This window comes from Zonotrichia leucophrys, chromosome 7 (genome assembly GCF_028769735.1).
Source record: "Zonotrichia leucophrys gambelii isolate GWCS_2022_RI chromosome 7, RI_Zleu_2.0, whole genome shotgun sequence".
Lineage (NCBI taxonomy): Eukaryota > Metazoa > Chordata > Aves > Passeriformes > Passerellidae > Zonotrichia > Zonotrichia leucophrys.
Genome location: NC_088177.1, coordinates 10,031,496 through 10,045,351, shown reverse-complemented (window position 1 = coordinate 10,045,351; position 13,856 = coordinate 10,031,496). Strand labels below are relative to the sequence as shown.

The window sequence follows — 13,856 nt, the reverse complement described above, 5'->3', positions numbered from 1 at the left end:
CCTTCTTTTATTCCTTTAGTATAGTTTTAATGTAATATATATATAATAAAATAATAAATCAGCCTTCTGAAACATGGAGTCAGATCCTGTGAACGCCGTCACAGAATACCATGGCAATAATTCCTTTAATTGCTCTTTACCCATCTGCAGTTCCTCCACCAAACCTTTCCAAAAGGCCCATTCACCCACAGACCCAGCAGAGGGGAGGGCTTACTCTTGGAGAGAAAATTTGCTTCTACAATTTCTGAGCCATGGCCAAGGACTATTGAAGGACTACTACTGAGAACCATGTATCCTGAGTTAACACAGGGGAGGAATGTTTTGGAGGAAGAACAGAGTGGGCAGCAAGAGCAACCAGACCACAGTGCTGCTGATCTATACGTTGGGTTTGGGCTGGTTTTGTTTCCTTAATCCCTCCCTTGCCCTGTAGTTACCTGGTCTAGCAAGGACTCCCGTTCATCAATGAGCCTTTTCAGCCTGTCTGGAAGAGAAAAGGCAGAGTTCAGTGCTGACCGAGCGGCGGCGCGTCGGGAGCGCATCTGAGACACGAGGCTGGCCCGCTCAGGTTAGTGACTACTGATAGGGAGTTAGGGCACGTACCACAACACACGAGGCCCAGCAGGGCTGGCAGGGGGCTGCAGCCAGGGCACTTAGGGCATTCTCACACAACATGCTTGTCCCAGCAGTAGCAGCAGCCAGCTGCATGCAAAGAGGCTAATCTTCTACGTTAGGTTAGCATGCAAGAACTCTAGGGTCAAGCACAACTGCAACAAAAAATCTCACAGGTCTGGACAGTTTAACACAATGACAATACTGTAAACACCTACAATTACATTCTCAGCACTTTAACTCTTCCCTTCTTTCACATGGCAGTGACATTTTAGCCCCAATATTATGACCAGAAAAAAACCATTTGCTCATCAAATGATTTGTGTTTCGAACGCAGCAGTTTGGTAAAACTCTGTTTTCTCTTCAGAGTCAATTCTCCAGGTCAAACGTCAAGAGCCAATGGACAACCTGCACCAACTGTTGTGCTACATTTGGACTTGGAAGTGCTGCAGATCAGCACGTGGGTATGTGCAGCCTTCGTTAATAAAGTGCACTCTACAGAATGAGACAGCTGGAAAAAAGAACTACAAAGCAAGCAAACAAATCACTTCATTTTTTTCTGTCCCCATTAAGGGCTGCAAAATGTGAAAGCACATTTTCTTACCACCTAAATGAATAATTAACAAGCTCAGTTTGTTCAGGTACACCTCAGGCAGGAGTACACTGCAACACCACATGGAAATACATTCATTAGGAGAGGATCTGTTGACCTCAGCTGGGTCTCACTGCAGGTTTGTTCAGCTGGCCTCCCTTGCCAGCAGTGCAGAGCTCAGGCTGTTCAGAGCTCAGCTCCACAACTGAGGTCTGGCCTGCTGATTAAATGGTTTAAAGCCACAGGTCACTCAAGAGAAATATCTTTCTGTAAACTTTAGGAAAGCAAGGTAAATTACACATAAGAACCTGGTGGGCTTTTACCCCACAAATTCTGTTGATAGACAGACTTAAATATTTTTAAGAGCTTTAAAAATACCATTTCTTCTTTGTTGACAACTCCTGAACAGGCCAAAGTCTTGTGGTTCTCCATTTTTCTTGTTAGCACATGCACTTAAAGGAAACCAAAAGTCTGTATTGAGTCAAATCATGGTGAAAACTGTTCTCCCAATGGAAGTCCCTCTGTACAGCAGACATGAGGAGTCCATTAGTGTGGTATGTCATTCCCCTGCTGGGAATACACACCCCCACACAGTCCCATTCCAGAGCATGGAATAAAATCTTTACCTTGGCTTTTGATGCAATACTCAAACACAGATCTTAGCATAACATCTCAGTTCAGCAGATCTATGGATTCATTTTGAACTTCCTGAAGTCCTATTCTTTTTTTTTCATCCATTTGTAACATTGCTACACCTGAGCACTGATATGAAAATAAAAAAAAAAACCCAAACCAAATTATTTTGTAAATACCACCCACAAACAAAATTTCCGAATATAAAACCCTTTAAAATGATAAAACAATTTCACAGATCTATATGGGAAGGAAAGAAAACTTAAGACAAATTCTGCAAAAGATGGAAGATATGGCAGAAACATAAAGGTCAATGAAGAAAGCAAGAACAGCACACAGGCTGGAGAAGCTTGGGCTCAAGAGATTGTGTTGGGATTTAGAGGCCGGCAAAGACTGAGAAATGGAGTTCCAAGGACTGGGAAGAGAATACGACTGGTGCAGCAGGAAACCTTTAGGCTGCTTCAAAATTAGCCCAAACCAACTGACTCCAAAAGGGCCAAGTAACAATTTTGATCTGAAAACAACGTCGTTGTGACTTTCATGAACACAAGCCCTGCTGTGGGGTGAAACCTGCCTGCCTGAAGAAAGGACACCTGTGCCAGCTTCCACTGAGGAAGCACACTGGCTCCCCCAAAGCCCCTTTCCTGCAAAGAGGATGCATTTTGGGGTGAACCTTCAAGTTTGGTTCACCTCCAGTTCTCCCTGCCCTCATTATGGATATCTGTGCACCCCATTGGGACATGCAGACAGCAGGGTTTACCAAGTCAGGGAACAAATGAGTTTGCTAAAATTGCCATTCATATAGAAGAAAAGTTCTCTGCCTGTAGACATGAGGTTCTCTTGGGTTTCACTTATCTTAAACCCCCACATTAACACAGAAACTTGCTCTGCAGGGTCACCTTCATTTTGCATTTAGGAGATATTTTTCCAACAAATCTGAGGACCTTGAGAACAGATGAGCAGGAAAGAACAGCTTATTGAATCAGGACAGGAAGCAGCTAATTAAAATTCTCATCTGTAACAGTCATTATCCTTATTCCACATAGAAAGACACCACAGTGAATAATGAGAGCGTGCCATTCACCTCAGTTAACTCTGGAAAGGTGATTCCCAGGGTACTCACTGCACCAGTTCATGGCCTTCCCACACCAGAGTTTAACAGAGGGCTGAGGAGGAGATGGGGCCTGTGAGGGAGCAGGACACAAGAGGGTGAGCATGGTGCTGACCAGTGCCTTGTGCCACACTTTCACATGCAGGGACTGATCTCACTGCCTTGGCACTGCAGCTGACTCGAGGCACTGCTCGCTCAGATGCTGCTCCAAACATTCCCAAATCAGCCACAGAGCCTCCATGGCTCTTTCCACTTGGAGGGGAGCATGGGATGGGAAGCAGCTGGTTTTACCTGCAGGATTTACACGATGTGTGGCCCAGGAAGTAACAAACCCTGATGTAAATAAAAAGGATAAACTGCTCTTGGAGAGTGGAAAGACATCCCATGGAATCCCAGCCCCAAGCAGCTACTCAGAACAGCCTGCAGGAATCCAGCTCTCAGAGCAGCTTGGGCAAAACTCCCTTGTCACAGACATCTTTTATGAAAAATCCTTTTGCTAGGATTTTCCTCCTGAGAAGCTGAGAGGCCTCAGAAATGAAATGTAAACATTGGTTATCTGCTGCTGTGGAATGCAACAGGTGGGTCTGTGATTGGTCTCATGTGGTTGTTTTTAATTAATGGCCAATCACAGCCCAGCTGTCTCGGACTCTCTGGTCAGTCACAAGATTTTATTGTCATTCAATTCCTTTCTATTCCTTGCTAGCCTTCTGATGAAATCCTTTTTTCTATTCTTTTACTATATAAATTTCTTTTAATATAATATATATCATAAAATAATAAATCGGCCTTCTGAAACATGGAGTCAAGATTCTCATCTCTTCCCTCGTCCTGTGAACACCACCACACTCCCTCTCCAGATTTGTCACTTTATTTTGGAAGATAAGAAAATGCTTTTCTGTCTTTCTCAGAAGAGGGGCACTGCCAGGGACAGCACAGGATTTGGAAGCACTGGCTTGCAGTACTGATTTTGAGGGGGACAGGAGGACTGTTCTTCTCTATAGTAAAGAAGATATTGACTAAGACCTTTTCACAATTTATTCCCCTATTTTATCAAAGTAAGTTTCTTGAGATATTGCTTTTGAAAGCATTTCAGGCTAGCTCTGATATACACAAACCTGGGCTACAGCATTTAAGTGCCACTAGGTGATGCCCAGAAAACCCAGTGAGCATTTGGGGTTATTCCGGAAGACAAAAGTTTCGTACTTGGATCACACACACACTCATTTTCAACATTCCAGGATGGATTTCTGGCACAGCAGCTACTCTGTACAGCCTCTCCATGTTCTTGCTCCCAGTTACACTGGGAGTGGGATCAAAGCTGGTACTTGGACAGGTAAGACTGGAGGTGTTTCTGCTCCTGTGACTTGGCTTTAAAAAGGAATTCTCTTAAAGACGCTGTGTTTTCTGAAGTGGAAAAACTAGTTAAAATCAGAAATGCACTCATAAGAAATACAGGATATAATGCCTAATTTAACTCTGATAGATCCATCCACAGTAGAGGTGAAGCCAGGTAAGAACATTTAATGATCTGTTGAAATCTATTAAACAATTAAAACCCACTTCCAACATTAAACCATATATTACTGTTGAGAGTATGGCAGAGCCAAATCTTTAAATAAACACCGCTTTTCACTGAATTTATTTATTATTCAATGAACTATTTAGAATATTACACGAACTACTCAGAGCTAAATCTTTAAATAAACACTGCTACATGCTAATAAGAAATGCTTATAAGATCTATGACTTTTTGGATTAGCATCTAGTGCAAACCCTTAGGAACAACTGCCAATACTCACAGGAACCACGGTGCATCTGCTGTAAGTTGGAGAGAAGCCACATGAAAGGAGTTACAGCGTTACAGACCTGTTAGAGCTCTACAGTTAAGGTGCCATCACATATTCAAGGTGCTCAAACCCCGAGGCTGCCCAGTCCTAGGGAGATGGCTCCTGTAGCTACGTGGCACAAGGCAATAAACTGAACAAAAGCTGCAGAAAAATGGTGTTGAAATGACACAGGTTTAAATAACTCCTCGTGCAGGTTTAGAAACAGTGCTCTGGACAGGTGCTTTAAAGTATAAAATATGTTTATTTAAATTATATACAGCAGTACATTTGGATATACAAGTTCAAATCTTGCAGTCTGTCTGTGCTCGGACAACTTTGTAACATCAACACAAATACAACCTTCCACAGCCCACACCCCCCTCGGTCTGCATTCCCTTGGGACATTCATTGCTTAACACTTAAATGAATATTTATATATGCAAAACATGCTCTTCCTCCCAAGCACTAGCAGAGATGCAAGAGGAAATACAGCAAGGGAGTCCACAAGCTTAATTTATGCCAGCAATTCAAAGCAACCCAGCTTTTCCAAAAGGCACCAGGGGGCTAGTACACAAAACAACAGTCATCTTTGGTCTGATATCCAGCAAGAGTTAAGACATGCAAAGTTATCTTCTTTCCAGAAGGAAAGAGATAAGATTTGTTTCAGAGATAAAAACATTGTTTCAGAATCAGAGTTTGCAAAAAATAATATATATATAATGCAGCAAGCAAATGCAATTTTAAACAAAAATCTTCTTGGAAAAATAGATATTTTTTATATATTCATATCTAGACAGTACTTGATAGCAAACCTAAGCACACATTACAGTGTGTATTGACACTTTCTCTGGAAAAAAATAAAAACCCCATGTGAGACATGGTGTAAAAGGCCTATTGTGGTGCAAAGTGCCTAAATGAAGTAAACATGTAGATATTTATTCCTTTCATCAAACTAAGACCTGCTTCTTGCACTTTCTCCAAACTGTGTATTGCTTTTCCAAAGTGCTCAGACTAAGCAGATTCACAGTGATCGAACTATATTTTGGAATGTGACCATATAAGAAATACACACAAGGTGGAATGAAAAGATCTTTTTTTCTTCATATTAAAAAAAAAATCAAGAGATTGGTTCATAGGCTTTAAGCATTCTGAAAGAAGTTTCACCATCAGTGATGGCTGATCTGCTGAGTTCCTTCATCAAGAGTTCATATACTTGTTGTAGATCTAAGTACAAGTAAGCATAATGTGCATAAATTCACAAAGGCCCAATATACATTCATGATATTGATCAACTAGGCTAGAATAAAAAAATTCCTATAGAAATTCCCCAGGAGCAGCTATCCACACTAGAGGTACTTTAATTGCATAAAATAATTTCAATAGTCAAGTTGTGAAGCTTCCTCATCAGGTGATAAGCTTTCCACCTGAGACACAGCAAAACCAAACCCACTCACAATTTCTTGTGGTGGGTATACAACAGTGAATAACTTAAAACTTGCATCGTTACCACATCCGTGCTTTATGCTGAGTTACCTACAAAGGCAAAGCTCTAAGAGTATTCCAAGGTCTGATGTCTTGTGCAAAGTGCATGTTTGTGTCCTGGGACTGCTCACAGAGCATGGAACTCGTGCAGGTTTGAGATTCTGAGCTCAGGAGATTGTACAGTCATCTCTGGACCTGCCCTTACTCCTTTTACCAACCTGCAGATCCTCCCTGCTTTCAGCCCTCTTAATGAAAGCACTTTCCAAATCCTGTTCCAAAACATCTTGATCCTGGAATTTTCCCACTTTACTAGAATCTGATACTTTGATTTCATCTTCCTCCTCATCAGCTTTCCCCAATGCTTCCCCTTGCAAGCACCCTGTTTCTTCAGGCTCATCTTTCTTATGCTGCAGGGCTTCACCACCTTTGGTCAAGGCATCTTTGGTTTCCATTTTGTCTCTTCCCTCTCCAGCTTTGTCTGTGTGGGCAGTTTTTCCAACAGCACCATTTGCTCCATCACCCTCTTCTCCCTGTGCATCAGCTTTCTCTCCATCACATTTTCCATCAGATTCTAGTATTTGATTTGACTCTTCATCAAAATCAAATGCATCACCATCATCTTCCAGGCTTTCCTCTGCTTGGTCCTCCAATTTCACTTGTTCACTAATGTCATCCAGCACAGGTTTCTGTGGCAGGGAATCATTTACTTCTTCCTCCAATTTCACTTGTTCACTAATGTCATCCTGCACAGCTTTCTGTTCCAGGGAATCATTTGCACCTTCCTCCAGTTTAACTTGTTCACTAATCTTTTCATCCTGCACAGCTTTCTGGGGCAGGGAATTATTTGCCCTTTCCTGCAATTTAACCTGTTCATTAGTGTTTTCATCCTGCACAGCTTTCTGTTCTAGGGAATCATTTACACCTTCCTCCAATTTAACTTGTTCACTAATCTTTTCATCCTGCACAGCTTCCTGGGGCAGGGAATTATTTGCACCTTCCTCCAGTTTAACTTGTTCGCCAATGTTTTCGTTCTGCACAAGTTTCTGTGCCAGGGAATTATCTGCCCCTTCCTCCAACTTAACCTGTTCACCAATGTTTTCATCCTGCACAGGTTTCTGTTGCAGGGCATCATTTGCACCTTCCTCAGAAGCAGATTCTCCACCAGGGTGGTGTGCAAGCTCTACCTCTTGCTCGTTTTCTTTCAGAGTTTCTTTACTGGCTTTGTTTTCAGTAGTTACAGTAACACCTACACCTGACTCCTCTTTAGATTCACCTTCTACTTGTTGAACCACCTCCTGCTCTTCACCCTCTGAAGGAACATTTTTCTCTCCCTCTGTACCTTCTGCTGTTTCTTCACTACCCCAACTTGTTTGAACCTCTGCCTTTGGATTCAGATCTTCTACCCATTCTGTCCTACTTTCCTGTCCTTCGCCAGCCTCATCTCCTGTTTCCAATTCTGACTCCTTAACTTTATCATCTAAAAGACTTGGGTCTGAATGGGTTTCCTGAGTGATCGCCCCAACCTCTGTTCCTGGCTGTGCCTGCTGCAGCTCACCTCCCTTTCCCTCAGGAATGGAGCCTGCTGCCTCCACAGACACCACACCTTGCCTGCCTGTTCCAGCAGAACCTGAACACTCCTCCAGCTCTTCCATCAGCTCTTCCTTCTGTCCATCCTTCTCAGCTGTAGCAGTTTCCTCTTCACTTTTACCTTGTGTACCTGGTTCCTCTGGGGATGCTGAAGCACTGTCCTGTGAAGAATCTGGTTGGATCAATACCTGATGTTCTCCACCTTCCTTTCCAAGCGGCTCTGCTGGGACATCCCTTTCACATGGCTCTGTCCCCTCCAAAGCCACAGACTCATCTTCCCTCATCTGACCCTGAACTGTGTTCCCAACCTCATCTTCTTCTTCAGCTCTGTCACCTGCTGTTTTATCACTTCTCCCATCAGTGCAGTCAACAAACTTTTCCTCCAAGACATTTGCAACCTTGTTTTCAGCACTTTCTTCTGAGTGCTGGGGTTCCTCTGGAGTGGAACTCTCCACATTTCCCTCTTCCCTAAGCAAGCCTGCCACTGCTCCCTCAGGTAGCCCTGCCTGGTTGGAAACCAACTCACTGCCCTCACTTGTGGTGTCAGACCCTTCATCCATTTCATCATCACTCAGGGCATGGCTGGTTTCAAGATCCTCTTGCTCTTCCTGGTTGGGTGCAGCTTCTCCCAGCTGCTGCTCTGTGCCTGAGTCACAGAACATTTCCTGAGGAGTCTCAAAAATCGGGTGGCCTTGCAGAGAGCCCAGCTCCAGGATCTCATTTGTCCTTGCACTCAAGTCATGGTGTTCAGCCTGTGCACTCTCAGGCTGCTGGGCTGCTGTGCCCCTGGGCTCTGTGACCTTTCTCAAGCCATCTGTGTCACTGTCACTGTTTGAAGGAGTGCTCCCTGACACAGGTTCTGGGAGGCTTTGGGCTTGCTCTGCAAACCTACTCTCTGGTAACATCACTGCAGGCAGGGCGTGCCGTTCTTCAACCATTTGTTCTGCCTTTGCGTTTTCAGCAGCATGCAATGTCTGTACTTCCTCCTCAGACTCCTCTTTGTGTTCCTCATGCTCAGTATTCTGCAAGATTTCTCTTTTCCCCACATCCTCCAAAATCTCATTTTTCATCTCCACTTCCTTGGCTTTGCCTAAAAGACCATTGAGAAAGTTGAGGGGGCCACACCACAGCACTTACCTCCCCACTCAAAACCCGAAAGACAGAATAAGAGCAGGTTAATAAAAGATCAGCTTTTGCCAATTTTGTGAGGCAAAGCAGCAATTGAATTAGTAAGGATCCAGGGGGTTTGATCAGTGAAACTCACCACCACCCTCTCAAAGCAAGAACTCTCAGGTGCTGGCTCGTGTTTTGTAAGGGAGGAGATTTTTGCTCCTGGCTGTGGGGATGACAGCTCTGGCAGAGGAGATCAGCTGGTTGAAGCAGTGCCATTTAACAGCAACACCTGCAGATGTACCTCTAAGGACTGCTCTTCCTCAGCAATTTTCTCTGCAGCCTTAACCCTGACACCCCTCTATCCGTGCAGGAGTCTGATGCCATTACAATGGAATCATGAAGGAATATTCAGTAATATTTTGCTTTTAAAATCTCAAGACAGGCATGATCAGTGCCTGATGACAGACACTGAATGTAAAATCTGATTGGCAAGGGAATAGTTTGGCTGTTCAGACCTCCCAGCACAGATCAAAGCTCAGGTAACCTGAGCCCCTTATTTCACCCACCCAAAGGGGTGGGGACTTCTGTGGTTTTTTGAAGGTTATTTTTGTTGTAACACTTTTCCTTCAATTTATATTTAAAAGCAACAGATATTAAAACAATAGTGTTGTTAGTTTTTGGGTCTATGCTGTACCTATTCTGAAAAAAGAAACCCCAGGATTAAGAGATGTAGAAAACATATTACATTTAAAAATACACCCTTACCTTGGTTTTTGGTGTTCCACATTGTTTCCACACAGAAACTGAGTGAGGAAAAAGCAGCCAAAAGCTCAAAGCAAGAGAACCTGCACTTGCAACAATTGGCTGCCTGCAGCTATTTATTAATATGTTCATTTAGAACAAAAAAAAAATCCAACAAAGCAAAAATATTACTTTATTTCCTTACACTAGTACAATAGTTCTTTACTAAGTTCAACACATAAAAGCATAAAGAGGTTTTGCCAACCAGATTTCTCCTTCCTAACGCTGTCAAATTCAAAGGATGTAACTGAAGTGTCAATGTAACAAGTAAAAACACAGAAGTGTTAATTTTAAGTGTTCAATAGCACAAGAGCAAAGAATTTATCCTTTGGTGTGCTTTGGCAGAGCCCAGCACTGTTGTTCAAGCAGACACAGTTCTCAGGGACATCAATGAACCAACATACAAGCTCTTGATAGGAAACTAAAATGCCTTTTTCCCTGAATATTTAAGGCATGTGCTGAGAAACACTGAGCAGCAGCAGGATTATCCAGGGACAATTTTCCAATTCAGAGTGTAAATGGCAACGTGAATGACTGCTGCTTATCTGTAATGTCCTATTTGCATTCCCATCCTGTGTCACCTTGCAGGGGAGGTGAAGTCTGCTGCTGGAGGAGGCTGCAGGACACACTTGGGAGTGCTAATCAACACGAAGGAAGCAGGGAAATGCACAGGGAGTGACTGGACAAGGAGCATGCTGCGTGCTGTTAATTGTCCCACTAACAACTGCCCCATCCAAGCAGAGGTGGGTGAATGAAGGACAGACAGGCAGCAGGGGCTGAGAGGACACACAGCACTTACCTAGCATGCCCTCCCCTCCTGTCTTTAATGCCTGAGTGGTGCCTGGGGCACTTCGGGGAGAATCCAAGTGTCCTTCGTTATCCAGGATGTCTGATGTGTCCCCGTTGGTGGCTACATCAGAGTCTGGGATTATTCCATGTTTCTGTGGGAAGCAAAAGCAAAGCTTTAGAGCCTGCTGCTCAGCAAGGGAAGGACTGTCAAGTGCTCTTGTCCAAGATACTCTGAATAAACAATTGTTTCAATCATTCCATTAAACGTGGCCGGGAGTCAGGAAGGAGAACAGATATTGCAGTTCTCAGTTCAGCCATTCTGACAGAAAGCATGTGACCCCATCTCTTTTTTTTTATTATTTTTAACATAAATCTGCTGCATAAGATGTTCCTCAGAGAAGTGACTCCTACAAAAACAACTTCTTTATACTCCAGTCTACACTGAGAACTCACAATCAATAGCAGGGGAAAGGACTTCATATAGAAAATCCCTGAAATGGCAATTTATGGGCAACATGAAAATTGAGTTACTGCTACTGAGCTAGATCTAATATTTCTGCCCAAATGTACAGGGAAAAAGGGTCAGCAGGTGAATATAAATTTATTTTATTCCTCTTGCATACCTTCAGTTGCTCCTTCAGCACAAGCACTTCGTCTCTAAGGTCATCCCGCTCACTCCTTATGGAATCAAAGAAATCTTTCTGCCTCTCTAGTGCCTGAGTTCCCAACACAGACAGAGCAGATGTGAAGAAAGGAAGGGAGACAAGTAAAGGCCATGAAAACAAATGTAGACAAGAATGAGCAGATTTAAGATATTCAGGGGATGGAAGGGACACAGATGAAAAAGGTTGAGTTTACAAATTATAGGACTGAGTTTGCATACAGAGAGAGAAACCTCAAATCCAAGAAAGCTTCCTCAGTAACCAAGAATTCCTGCCAAAGACATTCAGAGCCCAATTCTTCACTGGGGACCCTTCAAATGAAGGTCCACTTTTTATTCTTATCTGCTAGACAAGCTGATCCAAACCCACACTGCTTCAGCATGCACACTGAGGACTCCATGTCATTCCCACGTGTTAATGGAAGGGCATGGAAATAGGCCCACTGGATTTCAGGAGTCTTTTTATTTTACATTTGAATTAATTTGAAAGCTGCCATTAAGCCATCCTTAGTCTGGAATGCACCATGTGCAAATGCATATTTTGCTACTGAACTTCCCCCTCCCAGTATTTCTATCTAAGTACAAATAGATCAATTTAAAAAAAAATTAGGCAATTTTCAGTTTCAAGCTGCTACAAAATATTGGACATCACAAACATGGGCAAGCTGCCAGATTTCTTTCTCCTACTTTCTTCAGGAAGCCTTTCAGTGTTCAGCTGCAAAAGAAAACCAGAGTGGCTTTCCATGTGGCTTTGATAAGAGGTGGTGGGAAGGGATGAGAAGCAAGGGAGACTTTCATCCCAACCTCCTATAAATAGCTCCATTACCTCTTTATCCCACTCCAGTTTCTGCTCAGTCTGCAGATTGAATCCGAACAAGAGAAAACTCAGTGCTGATGGAATTGCATTATAAATAGCACTTCCTTTCCCCATATGGCAAATGCAAATGGTGCAGCACAGCAAATCAATTGCCCGTGGTTTGAAAGCAGAGCAGCTGCTAGGTTTTCCTTGGATTTTAAGGTACTACTGGCCAAAGACAACACTTGCTATTTGCTACTTCACTGGCAACACCATAGGACAGCCACAGCAAGCAAAGGCACTACAGAGGGGTTTTACAAAAGCAGGATCAGTGTCACTTTGAACACATTGGAGGAGTTGACAAGTCCTACCCCTATTTTTTTGTCTTTCCACTCTATTGTCTCCTGGAGATCAGAAATTTCCCTGACATAGCTCTGCTGTTTCTGTTGCAGCTGTTGGATTTCCTGAGGGGCAGGAGCAAAACAAGAAGACAGAAAGCAGGTAACAGGTTAACAAGGAAGGCCAAGATTGCAGTGATGCCAAAGAATGAAAAAAGTCAGGTGCTAAAGTAATTGAGTAACTTCAATGCACAGTTCCTGACATCCCAACTGAACCTGTGCTCCTGAAGACAATCTTGTTATCCACAACATCACTTAAAACAAGTTACTGTTCTTGTATTTTCCAGTTCTGTTATTTTCCTCTGCATCTCCACAAACAGCTGTCCAAAATGCAATACTTAGGAAGAATAAGGTAATACTTAGGAAAGTACTATTTGCATTAGTCAGCTCTGAACCTGTTTGGCCTGAAACACTAATATTTCTTCTGGTGAGAAACTTGAATAGGGAATAAAATTCTCCATGCCTCACATTCTCCACTCTACTGCTGCTTGGGAATGTACCAATCAAAGAAGCCATTAAAAGAAAAAACCAGTTACTTACTGCAAGCATTTCTTCTCTCTGCTTCAAAGCCTCTTTGATTTCCATGAACTGAAACTGCAATATGCTATGAGCGTGTTTCTCCCTCTCAAATTCCTGTGAATAACAAAATATTCACTAGATTAATATTAATCAAAAATAGCATCCCATCAAAAAGAGGAAAATAAGCCCAAACACAAAGAAAATGCTTACTGCAATGTAATTCATGAATATCCCTCTAATCACAATCCCACAAGAGTGCAATTTTTAACGAGTTTGTCCTTTTTCCAAGATGCTATTATTGCACCAAATATAGAAGTGGCAGACATCATTTAGCCCATTTCACAAGCTGAGCAGCAGGCTGAAGAGCTTTTACACTCCAGTCCTTCAGACTGCACAGATGAATGGATGGCAATTTAACCCACTCTTCCCACATGGCCATGAACTGAAAGTTAGCTGGACTTTTAAATAAAAAGAAAAAAAACCACACAGTATCTTTCAGGAACTGTGTTTTGAAGTGGAGTGTAGTGAAATGCCCCAAACTACAAGAAGACAGTTCTGAAAACATAAGCCCCAGATTTATTATTTAAGAACAAATCGCTGCCAGCTGCTGAATTAATGTAAAACTTAATTCAACATTTAACCACCACTGAACTGCACAACCCTCCCACAGGCTGCCTGGAGACACCTTTGTGTGCAAAACTGCTCCAGAAGTCCCTATGGACAAACCCCATGAATTTACTTTGGAGATGGAATATAAAAGGAGGTGTGATAATACCAATATAGCCTTTACCAGCCAGAACATTTCTCCCCTTCTTCAGAAATGGCTTAGGGAAAATTCTCATTTGTACGATCACAAGTACACAACAAATTGGTATTTCACTTAATGCTAATTAAACCAGTAATGCAAAATATTGAATAATAATTTAGCTGCCTCCTCCC

At 42.7% G+C, this 13,856-nt stretch overlaps 1 protein-coding gene across 31 annotated transcripts in view; it reads right to left on the bottom strand.

Moving 5' to 3' along the window:
- Positions 1-13,856, bottom strand: part of LRRFIP1 (LRR binding FLII interacting protein 1) — a 108,901-nt gene that overhangs the window by 6,080 nt on the left and 88,965 nt on the right. For 23 of the 31 annotated variants that reach the window (XM_064718669.1, XM_064718677.1, XM_064718668.1 and 20 more), the window contains 5 exons: positions 12,939-13,031; positions 12,372-12,464; positions 11,167-11,259; positions 10,554-10,695; positions 490-8,930 (listed from right to left, as the gene is read on the bottom strand). In XM_064718669.1, coding sequence (XP_064574739.1) covers positions 6,421-8,930; positions 10,554-10,695; positions 11,167-11,259; positions 12,372-12,464; positions 12,939-13,031 — 2,931 coding nt within the window. In that variant the 3' untranslated portion in view covers positions 490-6,420. The other 8 variants (XM_064718699.1, XM_064718696.1, XM_064718700.1 and 5 more) reach the window with 4 other exon arrangements.